Source organism: Rhinopithecus roxellana, chromosome 22 (assembly GCF_007565055.1).
Source record: "Rhinopithecus roxellana isolate Shanxi Qingling chromosome 22, ASM756505v1, whole genome shotgun sequence".
In the NCBI taxonomy this organism is placed as follows: domain Eukaryota; kingdom Metazoa; phylum Chordata; class Mammalia; order Primates; family Cercopithecidae; genus Rhinopithecus; species Rhinopithecus roxellana.
In genome coordinates, this window is record NC_044570.1 from 6,998,712 (window position 1) to 7,025,948 (window position 27,237).

The 27,237-nt window shown below is 41.6% G+C and overlaps 1 protein-coding gene across 2 annotated transcripts; it reads left to right on the forward strand.

Moving 5' to 3' along the window:
• Positions 1 to 3,946: 3,946 nt before the first annotated feature.
• LOC115895642 (RNA-binding motif protein, Y chromosome, family 1 member F/J-like) lies at positions 3,947 to 15,794 on the forward strand. Of its 2 annotated transcripts, none has more exons than XM_030926275.1 (11): positions 3,947 to 4,055; positions 4,524 to 4,627; positions 7,613 to 7,790; positions 9,704 to 9,856; positions 11,839 to 11,953; positions 12,895 to 13,005; positions 13,368 to 13,478; positions 13,844 to 13,954; positions 14,796 to 14,906; positions 15,005 to 15,093; positions 15,498 to 15,794. In XM_030926275.1, exons 1-11 carry the CDS (start codon positions 3,947 to 3,949, stop codon positions 15,782 to 15,784), a joined length of 1,479 nt encoding a protein of 492 aa, XP_030782135.1. In that variant the 3' UTR covers positions 15,785 to 15,794. The 2 variants fall into 2 exon arrangements, with proteins under 2 accessions (XP_030782135.1, XP_030782136.1); XM_030926276.1 differs by having other exon boundaries at positions 15,005 to 15,086; positions 15,496 to 15,564.
• Positions 15,795 to 27,237: the final 11,443 nt, after the last annotated feature.

Consider the following 27,237-nt stretch of genomic DNA (forward strand, 5'->3'; position numbering starts at 1 on the left):
ATGCTGGACAGGCTGTGCTGCTGTCCAGGTGTCCAGTCTCTCCTTCTCCTGGTCTCCTTCAGGGGTGGGCATATCCACCAGAGGGAATCACTGCAGGTAGAAGTAGCTACAGGGCTGTGACTGACTCTCCCCATAGAGGTTGAGTCATTTCAGTGGGGGTTATATATGCTCAGGCCCTAAACATCTTTCGGTGCAGCGATGGCAAAGGGAAGAAATTGTGTCTGGGGAGATGGTGCCTGTTCCTGAGAACAGCAGCCCCCTGCACAGTGAACCCGTCTTGAGCAACTTGTGTTTCTGGGGTAAGCCTGGTGGACATAGGCATGGGGAGCAGGGAAGTTTCATGGCTGGCATGGACATGCAGACTCCCCTTCCTCATGGGAGTTTCCCAGTGAAACGTGTCCTTCAACTTTCTGCTGTTATGAAGGGTCCTTTGCGCTGCTATTCTCCCTTGTGAGTGCTGTGCTTGGCTTCCTGTCCCTAGCACGTGCCCTCAGGGCACCTGCAATTAAGCTGTCCTCCTATATGCATGAGCCTGTTCTCGGTTCCCCTCATTGTCCCCCATGCCCTGAATCCTGGCTGACCCCCGGTGCCTACCACCTTGTTTCCCCCAACCCTGCTCCAGGGAGCTTGGCATCCACCCTCTGCTGCCTGCCATCCCGAATTGGCACCTGCAAGGATATGGCTCTGGCCCAGAAGCCGGGAATGCCCTACAGCCTGGGACATTCATATAGCCCAGCTCCAAGTGAAGGAGGTCGAGAGTCAGTTGCTGGCCGGTGTGTACTGGGGCTGTGCCTGCAGGTCCTCCTACTGCCACTCCACGTTGGCATCCTCCTTGGCCACCACCTCCATCTCTGCCACGTCATTCCCCACTAGCATGCCTCTTCCCCCAGGGTTGTCTCCCTGCTCTGTGCACAGGCTGCCCTCTTCTGCACAGCCTCCAGCCTTAACTTGGTGCCCTCCTTGAGACTCCCACAGAGCAAAGTCTGTGCAGGCCACCCCACGCCCCCAGCACCCCTCGCCTCTGGGGGCAGCTCCTGGACAGGCCCGCGGGCCTTGTCCTGCTGAGAACCACGTCCCACACGTACGTGGATACAGGGTTCCTGGGGAGCCCCCAGGACCCATAGCCTGTCACCTCGCCAGGGGGCACAGATACCCGGCAGGATTAGCTGCGCACAGTAGCCCTGGAGTCGGAGGCCGAGGCCATGGTCTCCACAGCTCCGCCAGCAGGCACCACGGCCACCGCTGTGCTTGCGAGAGCCTCTGCGCCAGCAAGGCAGTGCACATGGATCGCCGGATTGGCGACCATGGTGGTTGGACTCCCGTGTGCCCACGGCACAGGACGAGAGGCCCTTTGTAATGCCACCATGAGTACAGCATGCTCAGGGAGGAAGCATGGAACTCGGAGTCTGCATTTGCCTAGACCTGAGAGGATCCTTGCAGGGTTTCAGCTTCTGGTGCAGACAAATTCCACCTCAGCAACGTACCAGTAGACTTTAGTCCCACGCACCCGCCCTGTCCCACTCCCCGCCAAGCCACTGCCGCCGCCCTCGCCCCAGCAGGTAGCGCTGGTCCCTCTCTCTCCCCTTTGGATCTGCAGTATTCCGTACCATCAGCCTAACCTGCGTAACGAAGTGAGATGTTTTCATGTGTTCCCTGTGGGTTAATGTCTTGCCACACTCAAGATGTCAGTTAGGGTGTAGGTCTTCCATGCCCACAATTCCAAAGGGCTCACAGTGTACGTATGACTGAATCCACCACCACCTGGCATAAGGCAGACGCAGCTTCTCAGAGGAGCAACAGAGAGAGGATGCAGCTACACAGGCCAGCCAGGAGTGGCGCGCCTCCGGAGATGCCTACAGCCTTCGCAATAATTGGCCGGCGCCCACCGCCCTCCCTATGATTGGCCGGTGGAGGTAGGCGGGATTTCCGGCCGCGGCTTAGGCGTGCTTCTCACGCCGGCCAGCTTTCCTGCAGTTCCTGCAGTTGGCACTGTGGTGTCCCGAAGTCGGAAGCATACGACCTGAGGGCCGGGCGAACCTCAGGCTGTTTGTCCTATTGAAAAGTTCCTGTATTTTCTGTTTCTCTGGACAGGTTGGTCTCTGGGCAACAATTGAAAGCAAAGGTTTGAGATTTTGTCTATAAAAGGGGATGGGTTTTCTATGTGTGGGTGTTGAATTATAGGAGGAGGCAGTGGGGAGAGAACACCTCAGTGCTATTAAGAAACTCATTTTTATTAAACTCACTGATTTTTCTTGAGGATTCTACCTTAACTGCCTAATGTGTCCGACGAGCTGTGGGAGATGGTGCTAAGGCGCCATTGTTTTCATGGGCATGTTTTATTAAAGCGGTTTTTCTCTGTGAATGTGGTCATAATTCAAAATACAGGCAATATACTTAACCCCTAAGGTTAAAAACTTACACTTTTAGTTAGCACATGTCACATGTCTGATTTGCTTGGAAGGAATTATCAAATTTTGACATAAATTGTGTTACTTTAGTGTATGTAGAAATATGGTGACATAAATAACCTCAGTTTAAATGTCCCTCTGTAAAGCCTGTAATTGTCTCCCTCCTTGCATGACAGTATTTGAAACATGTTTCATGTATCTCCGGCACCGTAAATAATTTAAACCGAATAAGTGGGTGTAATCGAGATAAATGGAGTTAGATAGGTAACTGGGACAAAATGGAGGAGCTTAAGTTTTTCAGTTAACCTGACACACTGACTTACTGTTATAATCCTACCATTTGGGAAGCGGAGGTAGGAGGATGGCTTGAGGTGAGGAGTTGGAGACCAGCCTGGGTAACATAATGGGCTCCTTTAGTCTATTGCCATTTTCGCATCAGGGACCGGTTTAGTGGAAGACAATTTTTCCTCAGACAAGGGTTGCGCAGGGGAAGAAGAGGGCGAAGTGGACGCATTTGGGAGGAGGGGCTGGCGGCAGGGCCCCAAGCGGCACGTGGTGGGACTGGGCTTCCGGTAGGGGCAGTGTGACAGAGGACAGGTGGGGCAGCAGGGCTGCCATGGGGACAGGGTGGGGCAGCGGGGGAATAGGGAGGATGGTTTCCGGTTAAAACTGTACCACCTCAGGTCATCCTCAGGTGTTACATTCTCTACAGACAGGTGTTACAGGGCACCCTCAGGCATTATGTTCAGGCCACAGATAGGTACGGGTTGAAGGCCAGGGTTTGGGGATCTTTTACTTATTGTGTATTTCAAATCACCAAAAGATGGTAAAATATTTAAAATGTTCTCCCCCAAGAACATTTGGATTTGCTTGATTTAGTCTTTTATCCAGATACCATGCTGGGCGTGGTGGTTCACCCTTGAAATCCCATCACTTTGGTAGTCCCAAGCTGGCAGATCACTTGAGCCCAGGATTTGGAGACCAGCTTGGGCAATATGGGGAAACCCGTGTCTATTTAAAACAACACAAAAAATTGCCCAGCCCTGGTAGAAAGCCCCTCTAGTAACAGCTACTTGGGAAGCTGAGATGTGAGAAGATCAGTTGAGGCTGGGTGGAGGAGGCTGCACTGAGCAGTGCACTGATACACATCTCAAGTGTGGGAGATATACATCTCAAGAAAGAAAATATACAAACATCACACTGTACCTCATAAATATATAGTTTTCAAATAACACTATTTAAATGGGGGCATTCTTTATATTGCAACTTAGGAAAATTATGATAGCTTTTCTTATCTAATTTTTAGAAATGAGAATTTATCGGGTACATACTAAAATGCAGCATTTGTCCATGAAATTAGTGACCCTTTTGCTCTGTGTGTTACAAATTTTACATATTTGAAGTAAGAAATGCTAGAAAGATGTCAGCCTTGGGAAGGGTTTTACTTGGGTTTTCAATATAGTGTGTAATAAAATTTTATCTTTTTAGCTTATTTATTTTTATCTAAATATAGATAATTTTTTACCATTTGCAGCACAATGGTAGAAGTAGATTGTCCTGGCAAGCTTTACATTGGTGGCCTCAATAGAGAAACCAACGAAAAGATGCTTAAAGCAGTATTTGTGAAACATGGTCCCATATCAGAAGGTAACTCTTAAAGCCGTGTGTGTGTGTGTGTGTGTGTGTGTGTGTGTGTAATTTCATATGTATATTTCAATATGTATGTTTAAAATATGTATGTTTAAATATATATGTATGTTTTGAAAAAATATACTTTTTTCAAAGTTCGTTGTATACCGACATTAAAATGCCTTATTAGTTTTAAACTCTTATTTTGAATTATCTGTTTGATATCTGGAAAATTCTCATAGTACGAGGTTAAGGGTCTGTGGTAAGGATAGCCTACTACTTAGAAAGGAATATGAGGAAAACTAAATATGTTGTGGAGTTAGGGAACAAACTGGAATAAAATAGGCTGACTATAGGGTTGACTTAGTATTAAGAATCATAGTAATGATGTAGAATGCAATTATTTTTTGGTTTGATGTAACTTTCAGATGGTTAGCACCTTGGTGAGTCCATTATATGAATGTAAAAGCTGTTCATATACTTTAGTTCTTTTGATAAAGGATCGAACCAGCAAATCCAGAGGTTTTGCATTTATTACTTTTGAGAACCCTGCAGATGCTAAGAATGCTGCCAAAGATATGAATGGAAAGGTAAGAGTCCCTTATTAATAATATTCTAACTCTGTTCTTCAATTAACAGTATGTATAGGTCTTTCTAATATTACTAAACTTTTGAAGATAATAGAAAGTCATATGAAGCCATCCTCTTCTTTATGTCATATACATGCAAGTGTAGTTTGGAAGGGTATTGGAATTAACATTATATAAATTAATATATAATTTTTCTATGTTTGTATTTCAGTATGAGTGTAAATAGATTTTGAAAGGTTTTGAAGGGCTTTAAAAGTTGGAAGGAACCTTCATGTAAATGAAAGTAATAAGTCAACATTTATTAAATGCTATTAATGGAATTACTTCCAATTCATGGAAATACTTTTAGAGCGTAGACAAACTGTGGATAGACATCTAGACAAACTCACAAGAAGGAAAGATTCTTTCCCATTTTCTGAAAATATATTCTTGAGAAAGTATATTTAAATGTTAAGTCCTTGAAAATAGAAAATACTATGAGAACATTGAAGTCAGATAACAGAAGAAGTACCTGGCATTTTTGCCCCATCCTGGCTCTTTTCTCCTAAGGATGTTTCTTTCCTGTCACTAGAGTGATTTATGTAACATGAATATCCAATTACTCATTTCCCCAGTGTGTTTGGGGACTTGATTTGACCCAACCAATGGTCTCTTGTCCTGCTGAGTTTTAAATCTAGGGATTATTGTGTGTTTACTAAAGCTTTAAAATTTTATGTAATTCTATTAACTATTGAATTCCTGTACACTGTAGTCAAGATCCTTCCATTTTGGGCCCTTTAGCAGTTTTTTTGCTTTATAATAGTATCCTAATGAGGCCCGACATGGTGGCTCACACCACCATGGACGTGGCTGAGGCGGGCAGATCCCCAGGTCAGGAGAACGAAACCAAAATGGCCAACATGGTGAAACCTTGTCTCTACTAAAATACAAAAACATTAGCCATGTGTGATTGTGTGTGCCTGTGGTTCCAGATACTCAGTAGGCTGAGGCAGGGGAATCAGTTGAACCCGGGAGGCAGAAGTTGCAGTGAGCCGAGATCACGCCAATGCTCTCCAGGCTGGTGACAGAGCGAGAATCCATCTCAAAATAAATAAATAAATAAATAAATAAATAAATAACATTATCCCAATCTGGTTATAGCTCCTGCTAGTCTTTATGCTATCCCCAGATGCTTTTTTGGACTTCTTGAGAATTATCTTTCCTGATGCATGTCTCACAAATAACAATTTATGCTTCAAAAACAACTTAGATTTCATATTTTCTTCCTCATTGCATACTGTAGGTATTTTGTACTCACTGTACTATGTGTTAATCTGTTGATTTTGAAATTGTATATAATGCATATTTAAGTCTTCCTAAGTTGCTTTTATTTCTGTTAGATCTAGCATACTTCCAGGCACATAGCAGAGAGTAGGGTTTTATTCACTCTTATAAATTAGTAGATTAAGCTGTGGTAGAAACCGAGAGTAGCTTTTGGTTCGTGGCTTTGTGGTAGTGATGGAGATAATTTTGACTTATGTATTGTAATCTATGATAATTTCTTTCTTCCCCCTATTTTTCAAGCAAAAGAGCAGATAATTTGTGTAGAGTTTTTGTTTGTTTGTTTGTTTAAGATGCAGACTCGCTGTGTTGCTAGACTGGATTGCAGTGGGGGTTATCTTGGCTCACTGCAACCTCCGCCTGCTGGGTTCAAGCGATTCTCGTGCCTCAGCCTCCGACTAGCAGGGACTACAGACATGTGCCACAACACCCAGCTAATTTTTGTACTTTGAATAGAGATGGGGTTTCACCCTGTTGGCCAGGATGGTCTCTAACTCTTCTCCTTGTGATCCGCCTGCCTCGGCCTCCCAAAGTGTTGGGATTACAGGTGTGAGCCACTGTGTCCAGACAATGTTATTTCTAAATTACTTCATCTCACATGTCTTATTGTGTTAAAATAAATATGAATGTTATATGCACATAAATGTTAAGACAGCCAATAAAGGAAGTTCTTAGAGTTTTCAGGGAGAATTAACAGTTAAGGAATTTCGGCTGACTTCAGAATTTGTCTGACTGGGAAGGAAGCAGCCGTGAGCAAATCTGGGGAAAATATTTTCGGCCCAGAAATAACAAAAGTAGTTTCAAGGTAGGAACAACTGGCGATGTGGCTGCAAGAGGTTTTGTAAGGAATTTGAGACTTACTTCCCCCAAATAATAAAAGGCATGGAATTTTTAAATCAAGTTATTAGCTGAACTGTTTCCAAAAATTGCTATGGCCTATAGACAAGATTACAGTGAAAAATGTTATTGTGAAATTAATTAGGATATTTACACATTTTTGAGAAATTATATGAAGTACTATATTAAGAGTCATTTTTTAGGGGCGTATTTAAGGCAATATAAGAAAAGAGTAAGGCAAGAAACCTTAATGAGATCAAACAAGGATCACATTCACAGAAACATTTTTAGAGTAAATATAGCATTGTAAATCATATGGGGATATTTTATGTAAGTATTAGCAAATCAAACGAGAAACAATTCATAATGACTAATGTGAGTAATTACTGAAAAAGTAACCTCACTTTTTTAAATGACACAAGTTTCATTGGGACAGTGAAACTTTTAAATCAGTGATGTGAATACACAGATGAAGTGTATTATATATTGTAAAAAACAGATGTGCCACATTCTTCCATAGAAGGTGTGATGGTTAATCTTTCTTTGTTGTTGTTGTTTGAGTTTTTTTTTTTTTTTTTTTTTTTAAATAAAGGAGAAGTTTTCAAGGTGTTTGAATAATAGAATTTGTGTTTGATCTCTTAATGGAAGGCATATGCTCAGTAAATGTCTCAAATTTGGCATTGTGAAAGATGTATTCATTTTAGGAGAAAAAAAGTTTCCTTTGGGAGAAAATACCTCAAATTGAACTATAGTTGATCTAAAAATGTCTGTAAAATGTGCTTACATTAAATGTGCCAGTGTTGTTGATAGTCCCCTTAATGCTTTTAGTCTTTGGATGGAAAAGCAATAAAAGTAGAACAAGCCAAGAAACCATCATTTCAAAGTGGTGGTAGGCGGAGACCACCACCTTCTTCAAGAAACAGAAGCCCTTCAGGAAGTCTGAGATCTGCAAAAGGAAGTAGTAGAGGAATAAGAGGCTGGCTTCCCTCACATGAAGGACACTTGGGTAATGTTTTAAAACGTAAAGATGGAACCATAGGACTGAAAGAAAGTAAGTTTGAAGATATCAAAATTTCTCAATTTTATGTATTTCCTTTATGAACAGAAGATTAACTTATTGATAAGAAGCAAAATTATTTCTAAGTACTAAAGGTGTATTATAGGAATGACTGAACTAATGTCTAAAATTTGTTTTAAAATTGTAATAACGTTGCATTGAAGTAACACAAATTTCAACCTGAATTGAGTTTATGAATGCTGATTGCCTGTACTCAGCAGGTTTTCTGCAGAACTCATTTATATTCATTATACTTTAGAGTTTTCTACTTTGGGGCACAGAATTTCATATCAGTTATATTATCAAAGTATGGTGGAATATTTAAAAGTTTCCAGTAGGAAAAAAAGTAACTCAGTACTTAAGATTGATTTTGCAATATTTGTTTTCTTGTGTATACATGTGCAAATATCTATGCAAATCTATTGATAATTTTAATGTGGAAAATTTGTGCATTGGCTTGCCATAAAGCATTTTCAATTTAAGTAATGTAGGACTTTAATTTCTGAAAAGTGTCTGTGACTCTGGAAAGGTCTAAAAACCACTGCTTCACAGGTATGTATGTATCTATCTTTGCTGGAGGATGAGTCACTGAAAATGATATTTATGAGTGATTTACTCAAGAGAAAATGAGGGGTCCATTTTTACATATAAAAGAGAAACAAACCATGTATTAAAAAAAAAAAAAAAAGGTAAAACTACTGGATGGGCTGTGCGAGGTGTCCCACGCCTGTCACTTCAGCATTTGGTGAGTACAGGGCAGGGGGACCACAAGGTCAGGAGTTCCAGACCAGCCTGGCCAACATGGTGAAACCCTGTTTCTCCTAAAGATGCAAAAAATTAGCCTGGTGTGGTAGCATGCACCTGTAATCCCAGCTACTTGGGAGGCTGAGGCAGGAGAATCGCTGAACCTGGGAGGCGGAAGTTGCAGTGAGCCAAGGTTATGCCATTGTGCTCCAGCCTGCATGATTTGGGCAAGAGTCCATCTCAATAAATAAATAAACAAATAAGTAAATAAATAACTTGCATTATCTATTAACCAACTTCGAAACTCTAACAATTAATTTGGAGTGTTAACGACCAGATATGTAATTAACTGGAGATGTTTTTTAAAGTTGAAATTGCAGTGTTTGCTTCATTTTAAGATGCATGGCTTCCTGGCTATTTTGTCGCCATTGATCTTGAGGGTGAGGTTCAATTATACCTTGCCATGTATGAGAATGTATATATTCTAACCTGTAACACCACCTGGTAATTGGCATATAGCCACATTTTTGTAGATCTACAAAAATATTTTTATATTAATTAATATGCAATTCTTAAAGACTATTAAAATTCAGCATAGTCTAATCGGAAAATTAATGTCTCATAAGGGAATTTTAAGAATTCTATATTGTGTTAACAAATTTTAGAGGTAATGTATTTTCCTGATATGTCACTTCTTGGTATTGTAAATATTTGAGTTTCTTTGAATGGAATTTAGTTTATCTTTATGATATGCTTTGAAAATTTTTCCTCATAACAGAATGATATAATCAGTCATTTATCATTTTTCTTTTAATTTTTTTGTATATTATACTTAGATATTTTATTGATAGATTTCTGCTCCCTGTTCACTCCCCATTTTCCTGCATCTCTCTCTCACACCAATATATTATGATACTTAAGTTTCTTTCTAGATTTTCTAAATGGACTTTTATTGCTTGAACTGTACTAATTTCATATAGAAATGTTAATTTTATTGGTTTAGACAAATGTGAATTTGTAAGATTATAATATGTAGAAAATCTTTGTAAAGAACTAAAACTTAGCCATTTAAGAAACAGTGATGTTAGTTAACTAAAAAGATTTTGTTTGAAATACAGATGATGGTGGATACACTCTTGATCTCAACATGAGTTCTTCTAGGGGAGCCATTCCAGTTAAAAGAGGTCCATCTTCAAGAAGTGGAGGTCCTCTTCCTAAAATATCTGCTCTTTCTGCTATGGCAAGAAGCAATAGTTGGATCGGGAGCCAAGGTAAATGCTACCTGACAGAAAGACTGTAGTTTTTGTATCACTAAAAATGAGCTATTTTACCTGAATGCTTAGCTTTAAGTTCATTGAAGAAAAGAGAAGTGACATATACATGGATGTAATTACTGATTGATAGCTTTTATTATAGTTTCTATCTCACTAGGTACATTTCAGATTTATGTTGAAGAAATACTTGAACTTCTCACTGCAGATCAAACAAGTGATTAGAGTGAGGCCAACATTCCTTTTAATCCTGTGTTTGCTAAAAAATTCCCCTTAATTTTCCTCTAAGTTCCCAGCAGTATTCTTTGACGGGAGTCTTCTTCATCTAATTAATTCTTCCGTTTACTAGGTCCCCTGGTAGTGGTCCCCTGGTGTCCCAGTCTAAAAGTTGCTTGTTCAGTTTCTTTGTTGGGTTGGAGTCTTGCTCTTACCAGGTCAGAGTACATTGGTGAGATGATGGCTTATGACAGCCTCAAATTCCTCAGCTCAGGCAATTCTCCTATTTCAGCCTCCCACGTTTCTGCAACTACAGGCATGCACCATCATACCGAGCTAAATTTTTTCCTATTTTTTTTAGAGAGAGGATCTCACTACACTGTCAAAACTGATGTTAAAGCCCGGGGCTCAAGCAGTCCAGCTGCCTCCGCCTTCCACACTCATTCAGTGTGAGCCGCTGAGCCTGGCCATCCAACCTCTGACACCTCAGTAATGCATATGTGCAAGGCATTCCCACTGCTTATATGAAGATTCAAAAGAACTAGACGAGCATTTAACAGACAAGGAGTCACTGGACTTAAACATTATTTTAAAATAAATTTAAGGCTTGAAAGGTAGACCTGAAGGAGTCCAATATTCTTAAATTTAGTGGATACCACAGATGTGCAGAGTTGTGAAATATAGGGTGATGTAATTCAATAGTTGAGATTGTACCGGGATGTTTAAACGGTAACACAAGATCCTTGGTGTAAGATTTGAAATTATTTGAGGAGAGAATTTAGAACTAAGTAACATGAGGTGAGCAGTTGGATTGAATAGAAGTAATAGTTTTGAGAAGGAGAATTGTGAGACTGCAGACTGGACAGAAGAAAACAAGACAATAAATAAAAGTTCTTAGCAAAGAAGTTAAGCAGAACAAATTAAAATTCTTACTTAGTCCTCCACCCTAATATGGAGGAAATTGAAAACTGCCATTTTCAATTTTACATTTCATATGTAGAGTATCAGTGAAGGTAGGTATTTATGGGCTTTAGGATCTACAAGCCAACACATTTCCGTTGGAAAATTAGCCAGTGAAGGTATCAGAGGTGAAAGAGTGACCTCTAAGGAATAGCAGGTGAAGAGTATATTAAAGGAGAAACTTTTCTATTTTGAAATAGCAACATTGTTGTAATGACCCCTTTCATAGTATTGCTTATTGCAGTAAAAGTAAATCTTGGCCATCATTAGAAAATCTTCACCAGCACATTTTCATTTGTCAATATTTAAAATAGAGCCAACCAGTTAGTGATAAAGGAGAACTTTTATGTAAACATTTAGCGTGCAGTCATTCAAAGGTAGCCGTATTTGTGTGTGTGAGATGAACTGAACAACATGGGAAAATTTACTTTCTTCAGCTGAGAAGTATGTAAACTTTAAAATCCATGATTAGTTTGATGGTTTTATGTGTTATTCCTGTATTATTAGTAGTCATCAGTAATTCACATGAAAATAAAAATAATAACTAAGTTATTAACCATTACCAATGAACTTTTACCTAAGAATTAATGTTTGGCTTCAGCTTCATTAAAAGAACTGGCCTTGTGGGAGCCATGGGATTATCCAAAGCCATAAGAAATATTCAGTGTCATGACTGCCTAGTAATTTAGGAAATGAAGAACAGAGTCATAGAAGAAATAGAATTGTAGAAGTTGTTTGAGAGAAGAGAAAATAGTGTTTTAGATTTGGTGTTCTTTACAAAATGTTCCATCATTTTAATATTAAAGGTCCCATGTCACGTGGAAGAGAGAATTATGGAAGTCCTCCCTGCAGAGAGCCAACCTCTTCCTGGAGAAATGACCATATGTCACGAAGAGATGATGGTTATGCAACTAAGGAGAGGTAAAGGAAAAATGAAGAAACACAATTAGTTTTTTTTGTTGTGATGATGAAATTCACATAACAAAATTAAATATTAAAAGGTAACTAGTTAAGTGGTGTTTAACATATTCTGTGTCATGCAGCAACTACCTCCATCAAGTTCCAAAACATTTTCATCACTCTAAATTAAAACTCCAACTACCAGTTAAGCAGTCCCTTCCATTTTCTTCCTTTCCTTAGCTGCTAGCAAACACCGACCTGTGTTCTGCCTCTGAACCACCTGTTGTAGGCATTTAATGTTAATGGGGCTCAAACACAACACAACTTCTTTTTTATCCGTGATGTCCTGAAGGTTCATTTACATCATAGCACTTTACTCCTTCCACAAGTTGTTAACCCATTATTTTATCTGGGTTGTTTCTGCACCAATATTTCTATGCACCAATATTTGTTTGAGTACACATATTCAATTCTGGGTGTATATGAGTGGAATTGTGTGGTCCTATGATAGCTATGTTTACTTTCCTGAGGAACCACCACGTTTCCCCATAGTAGCTGCATCATTTTCCATTCCAACTAGCATTGTATCAGGGTTCCAATTTATCTACATCCTCTCAAACACTTGTTATTTCCTCCTTTTTAAAATTTACTGCCATTCCAGGTTGTGTGTGGGATATATGACATCTCATTTTGGATTTGAAATGCATTTTCTGCATCCATTAACTCATCATGCACATGTACCCAAGAACTTAAAGTATAAAAAAACAAAAAAGAAATGCATTTTCTGAATCACTGATTATGAGTATCTGTCCCATGTGCTTTTTGGGCTGTTGCCTATTTTATTTGGAGAAATATCTATTTAGATGTTTAGCTTTTTAATTTTGTTTAAGCCGTAAGTTAGTTATGTTTTGGATACTGGAAGTTGAAAACTTAAAATTTATTGCTTAAACTTATACACACAGAACTCATCAAAGTTCCCGAGACACTAGGGATTATGCTCCACTATCTAGAGTCTATACATACCGTGATTATGGTCGTTCTAGTCCGGATGAAAATTCCTCTAGAGGATATAGGTAATGTCATGATTTTGGATTTGTCAAATAGATTTCTTAAATTGTCCAGTCCAAGTAACATTGTATCGGGGGTCCAATTTATCTGCATCCTCTCAAACACTTGCTATTTCCTGCTTTGTAATTTATTGTGCTTCCAGTGTGTTTGTGAAGTGTGGAATCTCCTTTTGGATTTGGAACGCATTCTCTGAATCACTGATTATGAGTATCGGTTCCATGTGCTTTTTGGGCTTTTGGCTATTTTATTTGGAGTAATATTTATTTAGATGTTTGGCAATTTAATTGTGTTTAAGTTGTAATTTAATTATATTTTGGACATTAGAAGCTGAAAATTTAAAATTTGTTGCTTAAACTTATGCCCACAGAAATCATCCAAGTTCCCGAGAAACCAGGGATTATGCTCCACCACCTAAAGACTATACATACCCTGATTATGGTCGTTGTAGTCCGGATGAACATTCCTCTAGAGGATATAGGTAATGTAATGTGTTCTGGATTTGTCAAATAGATTTCTTAAATTGTCCAGTCCAAGTAACATTGTATAATGGGTCCAATTTATCTGCATCCTCTCAAACACTTGCTATTTCCTGCTTTGTACAATTTATTGTGCTTCCAGTGTGTTTGTGAAGTGTGGAATCTCCTTTTGGATTTGAAATGCATTCTCTGAATCACTGATTATGAATATCGGTTCCATGTGCTTTTTGGGCTTTTGGCTATTTTATTTGGAGTAATATTTATTTAGATGTTTGACAATTTAATTGAGTTTAAGTTGTAATTTAATTATATTTTGGACATTAGAAGCTGAAAATTTAAAATTTGTTACTTAAACTTATGCCCACAGAAATCGTCCAAGTTCACGAGAAACCAGGGATTTTGCTCTACCACCTAAAGACTATACATACCCTGATTATGGTCGTTGTAGTCCGGATGAACATTCCTCTAGAGGATATAGGTAATGTAATGTGTTCTGGATTTGTCAAATAGATTTCTTAAATTGTCCAGTCCAAGTAACATTGTATCATAGGTCCAATTTATCTGCATCCTCTCAAACACTTGCTATTTCCTGCTTTGTACAATTTATTGTGCTTCCAGTGTGTTTGTGAAGTGTGGAATCTCCTTCTGGATTTGAAATGCATTCTCTGAATCACTGATTATGAGTATCGGTTCCATGTGCTTTTTGGGCTTTTGGCTATTTTATTTGGAGTAATATTTATTTAGATGTTTGGCAATTTAATTGAGTTTAAGTTGTAATTTAATTATATTTTGGACATTAGAAGCTGAAAATTTAAAATTTGTTGCTTAAACTTATGCCCACAGAAATCGTCCAAGTTCACGAGAATCCAGGGATTTTGCTCTACCACCTAAAGACTATACATACCCTCATTATGGTCGTTGTAGTCCGGATGAACATTCCTCTAGAGGATATAGGTAATGTCATGTTTTCTGGATTTGTCAAATAGATATCTTAAATTGTCCAGTCCAAGTAACATTGTATCATAGGTCCAATTTATCTGCATCCTCTCAAACACTTGCTATTTCCTGCTTTGTACAATTTATTGTGCTTCCAGTGTGTTTGTGAAGTGTGGAATCTCCTTTTGAATTTGAAATGCATTCTCTGAATCACTGATTATGAATATCGGTTCCATGTGCTTTTTGGGCTTTTGCCTGTTTTATTTGGAGTAATATTTATTTAGATGTTTGGCAATTTAATTGTGTTTAAGTTGTAATTTAATTATATTTTGGACATTAGAAGCTGAAAATTTAAAATTTGTTGCTTAAATTTATGCCCACAGAAATCATCCAAGTTCCCGAGAAACCAGGGATTATGCTCTACCACCTAAAGACTATACATACCCTGCTTATGGTCGTTCTAGTCGGGATGAACATTCCTCTAGAGGATATAGGTAATGTAATGTTTTCTGGATTTGTCAAATAGATTTCTTAAATTGTTCATTCTGACATTAAAAAAAAAGCATTTTTTTTTTCTTTTTTTTCAATTTAGTGATCCTGATGGCTACAGTGCGGCCCGTGGTAGAGATCATTCTGAAGGTCCAAGTGGAAGTTCTTATAGAGATGCATTTCAGGGATATGGTAAGGGTCCAGGATGGATTTGTAAGTTATATAATTGTATTTAATAGAACAGATCATGGTTTTAATGAAATTCTAAGGAAAATTATAAAGGATAAATATAACATGTTTAAATATTGAGTATTCTTAACAGTATAAAGCATAGGGAATGATATGAAGGTGAGAATTTCAGTTCATATTCAGAAAATGTGACTCAACATTTATTTTAGAATTAAATTTGTTAAGCTTCCAAATACTACTCTTACACTTCTTTTAAATAAAACCTGACTATTGAAGGCTTAATTAATATCCTGGCAACAAAGGCAGAGGAAAACAGATATTTCAAAATAGTACTTTAATTCATGCATTAGTGATAGCAGTAAAAATGTTTAAATGCAGTCCAACGTATTGTTTTATCAACCCTGCAGGGACCTCTCATGGTGCACCACCTGCACGAGGGCCTCGGATGTCTTATGGTGGAAGCACCTGCCGTGATTATAATACACGAGATGGATATGGCAGACGTTGGGAGAGTTACTCAAGGAGCTGTGGTGATTCTTATTCTTGTGGTCGTGAGCATGCTGGCAGAAAAGACCAAAGGAATCTGCCTTCTCTGGATAGGTTGCTCCCTGCTCCTCGTGAAGCATATGGTAGCTCAAGTTATGTTTCTTCTACAGTAGATGGTGACGAAAGTAGATCTGAAAAGGAGACTTAAGCAGATGTTAAAGCAAGTATTCAAAGTAATAGTTATTGCATACCAAACCTTGTTTGCACATCGAAAATTGAAATGTTATTTCTGCATATTACTATAAGAAACGTATTGGTTTTGTGGAGAGAGGTAGAGACTAACTTCCTCCATGAATTTTTGAGGTATTCAAAGCAAAAGGAATTTTTTTCAAAGTAATTTCATACTTGTTAATGCTATTTGAAAAGTGTTTAGATGTAATATCTACCTTAAAATTTTCAGAATAAAATTTGAAAGCCTCTGTTCACATCTCTTGTCTGGCTATGGGTCTGCCGTGGCTGACATCATCAGGGCAAGATACCCACTGGGTGGAGAGCTGCGCTTATGCATTTTACCCGTCTTGAAGAGACCCTGCATGCCTGCCTCTCCTGGGACCAGTGATCCTAGGGACCTCCCTCTGGGGCAACTCAAGACCATAAGCTTAGGATCTTGTGTGCCTTGCTTTCTATTCGCCAAGGTGAGGCATCCTGGAGAGGATGCACGGGGCAATGCTTGTGTGCATACATGCAGCACTGGAACAGGATGTCACCAGCCAGTTAGGCCGCTGCTCACTAGGCCCTCTCCTGAACTCCCACCTGGCTAAGTGATAAGTGTCCCATCTACCTGACCCCACAGCCCAGTTTCCCCTCCATCTACCGACCCACGCCCCTTGGGGAGAATGCCAGCCTCCCTGGAGACTCAGGCCCTGCTGGACCCACATGCTGTCCTCCTGTCTCATGGGCCAGACACTGTCTGGTGCACAGGGATTCCTGGATAGCAAATCCCAAAACCCTGCGGGTTCCATTGCTTCTTCCCTGAATACCTGCCTTCCCTGACCAAACACACAGGAAGACACAGACAGCTGCTAGGTTTTATTCATGGTCCATGACATTCAGGTCCATGACATCTCCTCTAGGTAGCTTGTGTCAGCCCTCTTTTTCCTCCTCCGTCTGCCATTTGTGAGAACTGTGAGGACTCTTGGCATCTCTGAAGAGCGCAGGCTTCACAGGTCCTGAAGTTGGATTGCCAAACCAGCGGCACCCTACTTGCCAGCTCAAGAGCTAGGTTGAGGCACACCAGTGGGTGGGAGTGTGCCCCCCCAAACCAAGGTACACAAAGGTACACAGGCACAGGTGTTCACACTCATACACCAGCTCAAACACACAGGCTGGAACATGCTCACACTCACACTGGTACAAGGGAAATTGGATGTTTACACCAGTACTCAGATGGGCCTTAATGCTCAGGATTCCCTTGCTGGACACACACAGAGGGTCCCCTGCCATTTAATTGATCGTCTACAGTGGGGTTTATTTTTACTTTTATACTTTTTTAACTTACTAAAGTATGTTGCATTCTTTCCCCCATCATGAAAAAGACTTTGGTACAAATAAGGAGGAAGAGTATTTTTATAATAAAATCCTGTGTCTGCATCTACATTATTAAGGCATTCTAAAAATTATTTGTCTATTTTTGAATGTCGTAGGAAATGTCTCAGGGGCCGGGGCAACATGAGTGAGGAAGGCAGAGGGGAGAAAGCATGTCAGGGGAGCCTGAGGTCATTGAAACAAAATACGACAGGACTGAGAGAGCCAATTCTTGAAGGATGTAGATCTAGATGCGACTCATGTGCACCTCTTCATGGAGGGTAAGAGGGCCCTAGTGGAACCCAAACTGAGCCCCAGGTGGTAGCAGGCCTCAAGGCATGGAAAGGAGCCAAAGAAGGATGATGAGGCAACTATCCCTTGAGACTTGCTTCTCACCCATTGACCTTGGCCACTTCTGCCTCTTAGGTGACTTCAGGTTCCCCAATTCTGAAATATGAGTGTTACAGTTCCCTGATGGGCTTTTCTCCCCCAGCCCGGGGATGGCCTGAGATTTCTCAATGCTGGCTCTTCCCTGAGCCTTGAGTTCTCCATGTGTGTCCCAGCTCCAGGACCCACAGGCCTCTGAACCCTCAGTCCTGGGCTGCTTACCTGGCCTCCTGTCTGTTCCCACTCTGAGGGCCTAACTCCTTCTGGTAGTGCTGCAGGGGATTGAGACAGAGGCCCTGACTGATGATCTGGGGTACTGGGGAAAGGGGTCCATGGCTGTTCAGGTCATGGTTCAAAGCCAGTTCCCCAGATGCCAAGGAAAGACCAGCAAGGTCCTTCCCCATGACACGCTTCAGCAGCGCCCACCTCAGCAATTCTAGCTGACCCTGAATGGTGATGGTCAGCCAACCAGCTGAAGAAGCTCAGTAAGGCTGTGTCCTGCCTGAAGCTGGGGCCTTCTCCTGCATGGCTCTAGAAACACTGGACTACAAGAGAGCCAGGTGCCATGTATTCTGGAGCAAGAGGAGTCAGGAAGGCTTATGCCAGGTCTAGCCTCCCACCCTCCACACCCTCTATCATGACGGGAGACATTCCTTACCAAGGATGCCAATGTAATACGCCTTAAAGATCACTTCATTGTGGAAATAAAGACTTGTGATGAAAGGAAAACTTCATCCTGCTGCCAGTACCTGGGATGGCTGTGTTCCTGCACCTGCCGGGCTGTGAAGAAGAGGACAGACTCAAAGGGACCATTTCATCTAGCTGGGCTGAGGGCCTACTGACTGGGTTGAAGCATACGTTTCCCCCTACCAGCTCTCCTGCTAAGACACCCCCGTGCCCCAGGAGGACCTCAACCTGAGCAGCACCTTCAACCCCTCCCCCAGACCCAGGGACCCCAGCCTAGTCTGCAAATCCATCATGTAGCTTACTTAGCGGGACTTCCTCATGATTTCTGAACCCTGCCACCATCTCAGTGTGTGCACAATCTGCCTCTGGTCAAGGACCCTCCAAATGATTGGATGGGCATGCCAGGAAACACCCGGCAACTTTGCAAGAGCTGGAAGACTGTTGGGCAGGGCTATACCCCAGACCTTTGGCCTGGCACCGTGCATTGGTGGTCCTGTCTCTGTTCGGCGTGGGGGGCAGGGTAGCAGATGTGTGGTCTTGTGGGCGGGTGGAGGCAGGTCCAGAACGCCTGTGCCAACAGCAAGCAAGGAGCACAAGTAGGCAGAGGATTGGGTCTGGGATGCTGTGCTGTGAGGGGTGGTCATGTCCACTTGAGGGAACCGCTGTGGGTAGAAGGGACTGCAGGGCTTTGCCTGGCACTCCCCACGGGGCTTGCGTGTGTGCAACAGAGGCGTGTGTGCAACGGAGGTTATACATGCTCAGGGCCTATAGTTATTTGGGTGCGGCACAAGCAGCAGAAGAAAGCCTATTTGGGGACCAGGTGCCTGCCTTGCAGAGGACAGCAGACTCCCCTTCCTCCAAGGACATTCCCAGGGAAACATGCCCTTCAACTTCCTCGAGCACTTTGTGTTTCTGGTCTGAGGCCTCTGGACATGGATACGGGGAGGGGGGGTGGTTTCCATCGCTGGCATGAGCACGCAGACTCCCTTTCTCCAAGTATTTTCCCAGGGAAACGCGCCCTTCAACTTTCTGCTGTGCGTGAAGCATCCTTGGTGCTGCCCTTCTCCCTTATGAGGGCTGAGCTTGGCTCTCAGTCCCTACCAGGTATTCTCAGGGCACCCCCAAGGAAGCTGCCCTCCTATTTGCAGGACGGTAGTCTTGGCTCCCCTGCCTTCTGGGTGACCCTGTGTGCCTCTAGCCTGGATCTCTTGTTTCCCATCCCTGGAAGCTGATGCCCACCCCCTGTTGCCAGTAATCCTGAATCGGCAGCTGCAAGGATATAGCTCTGGCCTAGAAGCCAAAGATGCCCTGGCTAATGACCCCTGTGCCCTCCAGGCAGGGCAGGTGCCTCTGCCAAAGCTTCCACCTCAGCCACAGGCAGACCATGCAGCCTAGGGCATTCACGGAGCCCAGATCCAAGTGAAGGACCTTCAGCGAGTCTGTTGCCGACTGGGGCATGCTGGGACCAGGGCCAGGCTGTGTCTGCTGGTCCACCTGCCATCCCATGTCGCCCTTCTCCTCGACCACCACCATGATGTTGTCCACCACGTGCACTTTCTCCTCCCCCAAGGGCTCTTCAGTGCTCCCTGCCCTGGCTGCCCTCTCTTGCCAAGTCTCCAATTTCAATGGGGTACCTCTTTTGGAGGTTCCACTGACCACGACCTGCACTGTCCCCTCCACGTCTGGATAGGTATATCCTTAAAATACACTTTAAAAAAATAACTTAAAAGTGTCCCCATTTATCCACATCCTTTCCAACATCTATTGTTTCCTGAGTTTTTAAAGGTTGCCATTCTAACTGGCGTGAGATGGTATCTCATTGTGGTCGCAGGGTCTTGGATGAAGCTGGAAACCATCATACTGAGCAAACTATCACAAGGACAGAAAACCAGTCACCACATGTTCTCACTGGTAAGTGGCAGTTGAACAATAAGAACACATGGACACAGGGCGGGGAACATCACACACCAGCGGATAGCATTAGGAGAAACACCTAACATCAATGACAAGTTGATAGGGGCAGCAAACAAACATGAAACACGTATTCCTATGTTACAAACCTGCATGTTGTGCACATATACCCTAGAACTTACAGTACAACTAAAAAAAAAAATAAATAAAAAGGTAAAAGGAAAAATAGATCTCCAAACCCAAATACTAAATAGAAAATTAGTATCAAGTGGCCTAGAATGTAACTTAAATGAAAATGTTACAAACATTCAGCAAATCATTTCTGAATGCAGCAGTAAGCCTGGCAGTCTACAAGAAACTCAGAAAAACATGGTTTCCTTGCTCTTCTGAGTGTGCAGCAGTAGTAAGAGGCACAGAGATAAAAGAGAAATAAGTGTGATAATTGCTGTAATAGGCAAATACAGGAAATATAACTGGAAATAAGGGCAACGATTTTGATAAAACATTAATAAATGATGAAATGTTAAAGAAAAAGACTCATGATTTTAATAGACGTTGCCTGCCTTCTTCTTCCCTCTAGAAGAAAACTAATGCCTCTGTTTATTGACTGACATGTTACTAAAGAGATGTAACATCTCTGATTTGTATTACAAAATCACATTTTCCTCATTTAAGAAAGAAATGTTTAAAAACCTTTTTGAAAGTTAAATGAGAATATTTGCTGTTATTGTATAAACTGTCAAGTGCTACACAAGTATTATTTTCTCATGGTGATTTATACTGTGTGTATGCTATATGGCTAGTGTAGCATTCTCATAAAAGAAACCTTGAAGCATTTCTGCTGCTCAGTATTTATTTTTCAACATTTAATTCATTATTATTTATCATACGCTATCTAGGGGTTTTTGAATTTTAAACAGTTACATGTAAACTAAAAAGAGAAGGACAATGAAACTGTGAGATTACAGTCATAATAATTTCATTGATTAATTCAATTGTTTATAAAGCTAGATTAGATTATATTTCTCCCAAAAGATTCTCGGAGAAATTTTAAGATGACACACCCACTGAAATGGCCATAAAGTTGTTGCTGAAGTTAGAGTTAACTATTTTTAAAGTCTGAAGATACAGTAATACTTTAATGCATTAAAACAGGGAAAACACGATTTTCAGTGCTACTTGCTCTCACCAGAGATAATCATAACTTTTAAACCATTCTTTATGTCACATTAAATTTTTCATTTCTACTTCATGTTTTGGATGCGGCCTGTATTTTTTTTTTCTTTTTTCCTGTTTTTTTTTTTTTTTTTTTTTTTTTTTTTTTTTTTTTTTTTTTCCTTTTTTTTTAAATTATACTTTAAGTTCTAGGGTACACGTGCACAATGTGCAGGTTTGTTATATATGTATACATGTGTCATGTTGGTGTGCTGTACCCATTAACTTGTCATTTACATTAGGTATATCTCCTAATGCAATCCCTCCCCCTTCCCCACAACAAGCTCCAGTGTGTGATGTTCCTCTTCCTGTGTCCAAGTGATCGCATTGTTCAATTCCCACCTATGAGTGAGAACATGCGGTGTTTGGTTTTCTGTTCTTGTCGTAGTTTGCTGAGAACGATGGTTTCTAGCTGCATCCATGACCCTACAAAAGACACAACTTCATCCTTTTTTATGGCTGCATGGTATTCCATGGTGTATATGTGCCACATTTTCTTAATCCAGTCTGTCACTGATGGACATTTGGGTTGATTCCAAGTCTTTGCTATTATGCATAGTGCTGCAACAAACACACATCTGCATGTGTCTTTATAGCAGCATGATTTATAATCCTTTGGGCATATACCCAGTAATGGGATGGCTGGATCAAATGGTATGTCTAGTTCCAGATCCTTGAGAAATCGCCATACTGTTTTCTATAATGGTTGAACTAGTTTACAATCCCACCAACAGTGTAAAAGTGTTCCTATTTCTCCACATCCTCTCCAGCTTCTGTTGTTTCCTGACTTTTTAATGATTGCCATTCTAACTGGTGTGAGATGGTATCTCATTGTGGTTTTGATTTGCATTTCTCTGATGGCAAGTGATGATGGGAATTTTTTCATGTGTCTCTTGGCTGTATACATGTCTTATTTTGAGAAATGTCTGTTCATATCCTTTGCCCACCTTTTGATGGGGTTGTTTTTTTCTTGTAAATTGGATTGAGTTCTTTATAGGTTCTGGATATAACTCCTTTGTCAGATGAGTAGATTGAAAAAAGTTTCTCCCATTCTGTAGGTTGCCTGTTCACTCTGATGGTAGTTTCTTTGGCTGTGCAGCAACTCTTTAGTTTAGTTAGATCCCATTTGTCAATTTTGGCTTTTGTTGCCATTGTTTTGGTGTTTTAGACATTAAGTCCTTGCCCATGCCTATGTCTTGAATGTTATTACCTAGGTTTTCTTCTAGGGCTTTTATGGTATTAGGTCTAACGAATGGATAACTAGAATAATCAATGCAGAGAAGACCTTAAAGGAACTGATAGATATGAAAATCATGACACGAGAACCACATGACAAATGCACAAACTTCAGTAACCAACTCAATCAAGTGGAAGAAAGATTATCAGTGACTGATGATCAGATGAATGAAATGAAGTCCAATATGGCTGAATAGGAAGAGCTCCACTCTCCAGCTCCCAGCATGAGTGACACAGAAGACGGGTGACTTCTGTGTTTTCAACTGAGGTACTGGGTTCATCTCACTGGGTCATGTTGGACAGTTGGCACTGGTCCGTGGGTGCAGCCCGACCAGTGAGAACTGAAGCAGGCGGAGGCATCACCTCACCTGGGAAGTGCAAGGGGGAAGGGAATTCCTTTTCTTAGCAAAAGGAAATTGAGACACATAACACCTGGAAAATCGGGTAACTCCCACCCTAATACCGCACTTTACCAATGGTCTTAGCAAACAGCACACCAGGAGATTATATCCCACACATGGCCCAGGGAGTCCCACGCCCACAGAGCCTCCCTCATTGCTATCACAGCAGTCTGAAATCTAACTGCAAGGAGGCAGCGAGACTGAGGGAGGGGTGCCGTCCATTGCTGAGACTTAAGAAGGTAAACAAAGCCACTGGGAAGTTCGAATTGGGTGGAGCCCACCACAGCTCAAGCAGGGCAGCCTGCCTCTATAGACTCCTCCTCTGGGGACAGGTCATAGCTAAACAAAAAGGAGCTGAAACCTCGGTAGAGGTAAATGCCCCCATCTGACAACATTGAAGAGAGTAGTGGCTCTCCCAGCATGGAGGCTGAGACCTGAGAACAGACAGACTGCCTGCTCAAGTGTGTCCCCGACCCGAGTAGCCTAACTAGGAGACATCCCCCAGTAGGTGCAGACCAACACCTCATACATGTGTGGTACATGCCTGTGACAAAGCTTCCAGAGCAAGAATGAGACAGCAACACTTGCTGTTCAGCAATATTCTATATTCTGCAGCCTCCCCTGCTGATACCCAGACAAACAGGGTCTGCATTGGACCTCAAGCAAACTCCAACAGACCTACAGCTGAGTGTCCTGATTGTTTGAAGGAAAACTAACAAACAGAAAAGACACCCACACCAAAACCCCATCAATACGTCGCCATCATCAAAGACCAAAGGCAGATAAAACCACAAATATGTGGAAAAAGCCATGCAGAAAAGCTGGAAATTCAAAAAATCAGAGCCTATCTCCCCCTCCAAAGGAATACAGCTCATCACAAGCAATGGAAAAAAGGTGCATGGAGAATGACTTTGATGAGTTGAGAGAAGAATGCTTCAGTCGATCAAAGTTCTGAGAGCTAAAGGGGGAACTACGTAACCAGTGAAAAGAAATTAAAAACCTTGAAAAAAAAATGGATGAGTGGATAACTAGAATAATCAATGCAGAGAAGACCTTAAAAGAACGGATAGAGATGAAAACCATAAAATGAGAAATACGTGACAAATGCACAAGCTTCAGTAACTGACTTTATCATCTGGAAGAAAGTGTATCAGCGATCGAAGATCAAACGAATGAAATGAAGCTAGAAGAGAAGTGCAGAGAACAAAGAGTGAAAAGAAATGAACAAAACCTCCAAGAAATACGGGATTATGTGAAAAAACCAAATCTACATCTGATCGGTGTGCCTGAAAGTGATGGGGAAAATGGAACCAAGTTGGAAAACACTCCTCAGGATATCATCCAGGAGAACTTCCCCAACTTAGTAAGGCACGCCAACATTCAAATTCAGGAAATACAGAGAATGCCACAAAGATACTCCTTGAGAAGAGCAACTCCAAGACACATAACTGTCACATTCACCAAAGTTGAAATGAAGGAAAAAATGTTAAGGGCAGACTTGGGGCGGAGCAAGATAGCTGAATAGGAACAGCTCCAGTCTCCAACTCCCAGCGCGAGCGACACAGAAGACCGGTGATTTCTGCATTTTCAACTGAGGGTACTGGGTTCATCTCACTAGGGAGTGCCGGACAATCGGTGCTGGTCAGCCGCTGCAGCCCGAACAGCGAGAGCTGAAGCAGGGCAAGGCATCGCCACACCTGGGAAGCGCAAGGGGGAAGGGAATCCCTTTTCCTAGCCGGGGAACTGAGATACACAACATCTGGAAAATCAGGTAACTCCCACCCCAATACTGCACTTTAAGCAAATGGGCACACCAGGAGATTATATCCCATACCTGGCCAGGAGGGTCCCACACCCACGGAGCCTCCCTCATTGCTAGCACAGCAGTCTGTGATCTAACCACAAGACAGCAGCTGGGGGAGGGGCGCCAGCCATTGCTGAGGCTTAAGTAGATAAACAAAGCCACTGGGAAGCTCGAACTGGGGTGGAGCTCACAGCAGCTCAAGGAAGCCTGCCTGTCTCTGTAGACTCCACCTCCGGGGACAGGGCACAGGTAAACAACAACAACAACAATAAGAACAACAAAAAAGCAGGAGAAACCTCTGCAGACAAAAACGACTCTGTCTGACAGCTTCGAAGAGAGCAGTGGATCTCTCAACACAGAGGTTGAGATCTGAGAAGGAACAGACTGCCTGCTCAAGTGGCTCCCTGACCCCTGAGTAGCCTAACTGGGAGACATCCCCCACTCGGGGCAGACTGACACCCTACACCTCACACGGTGGAGTACACCCCTGAGAGGAAGCTTCCAAAGCAAGAATCAGACAGGCACACTCGCTGTTCAGCAGTATTCTATCTTCTGCAGCCTCTGCTGCTGATACCCAGGCAAACAGGGTCTGGAGTGGACTTCAAGCAATCTCCAACAGACCTACAGCAGAGGGTTCTGACTGTTAGAAGGAAAACTATCAAACAGTAAGAACACCTACACCAAAATCCCATCAGTACATCACCATCATCAAAGACCAGAGGCAGATCAAACCACAAAGATGGGGAAAAAGCAGAGCAGAAAAGCTGGAAATTCAAAAAATAAGAGCGCATCTACCCCTGCAAAGGAGCGCAGCGCATCGTCAGCAACAGATCAAAGCTGGATGGAGAATGACTTTGACGAGATGAGAGAAGAAGGCTTCAGTCCATCAAACTTATCAGAGCTAAAGGAGGAATTACGTACCCAGTGCAAAGAAACTAAAAATCTTGAAAAAAGAGTGCAAGAATTGACAGCTAGAATAATTAATGCAGAGAATGTCATAAACAAAACGACAGAGATGAAAACCATGACACGAGAAATACGTGACCAATCCACAAGCTTCAGTAATGGACTCGATCAACTGGAAGAAAGAGTATCAGCGATTGAGGATCAAATGAATGAAATGAAGCGAGAAGAGAAACCAAAAGAAAAAAGAAGAAAAAGAAATGAACAAAGCCTGCAAGAAGTATAGGATTATGTAAAAAGACCAAATCTATGTCTGATTGGGGTGCCTGAAAGTGAGGGGGAAAATGGAACCAAGTTGGAAAACACATTTCAGGATATCATCCAGGAGAACTTCCCCAACCTAGTAGGGCAGGCCAATATTCAAATTCAGGAAATACAGAGAACACCACAAAGATACTCCTTGAGAAGAACAACTCCAAGACACAAAATTGCCAGATTTGCCAAAGTTGAAATGAAGGAAAAATTCTTAAGGGCAGCCAGAGAGAAAGGTCGGGTTACGCACAAAAGGAAGCCCATCAGACTAACAGCAGATCTTTCAGCAGAAGCTCTACAAGCCAGAAGAGAGTGGGGCCAATATTCAACATTCTTATAGAAAATAATTTTCAACCCAGAATTTCATATCCAGGCAAACGAAGTTTCATAAATGAAGGAGAAATAAAATCCTTTACAGATAAGCAAATGCTTAGAGATTTTGTCACCACCAGGCCTGCCTTACAAGCGATCCTGAAGGAAGCACTAAACATGGAAAGGAACAACAAGTACCAGCCATTGCAAAAACATGCCAAAATGTAAAGACCATTGATGCGAGGAAGAAACTGCATCAACTAACGAGCAAAATAACCAGTTAATATCATAATGGCAGGATCAAGTTCACACATAACAATATTAACCTTAAATGTAAATGGACTAAATGCTCCAACTAAAAGACACAGACTGGCAAACTGTATAAAGAGTCAAGACCTATCAGTCTGCTGTATTCAGGAGACCCATCTCATATGCAGAGACATACATAGGCTCAAAATAAAGGGATGGAGGAAGATCTACCAAGGAAATGGAGAACAAAAAAAAGCAGGAGTTGCAATCCTAGTCTCTGATAAAACAGACTTTAAACCATCAAAGATCAAGAGAGACAAAGAAGGCCATTATATAATGGTAAAGGGATCAATTCAACAGGAAGAGCTAACTATCCTAAATATATGTGCACCCAATACAGGAACACGCAGATTCATAAAGCAAGTCCTTAGAGACTTACAAAGAGACTTAGACTCCCATGCAATAATAATGGGAGACTTCAACACCGCACTGTCAATATTAGACAGATCAAAGAGACAGTTAACAAGGATATCCAGGAATTGAACTCATCTCTGCACCAAGCAGACCTAATAGACGTCTGTAGAACTCTCCACCCCAAATCAATAAAATATATATTCTTCTCAGCACCACATCACACTTATTCCAAAATTGACCACATAA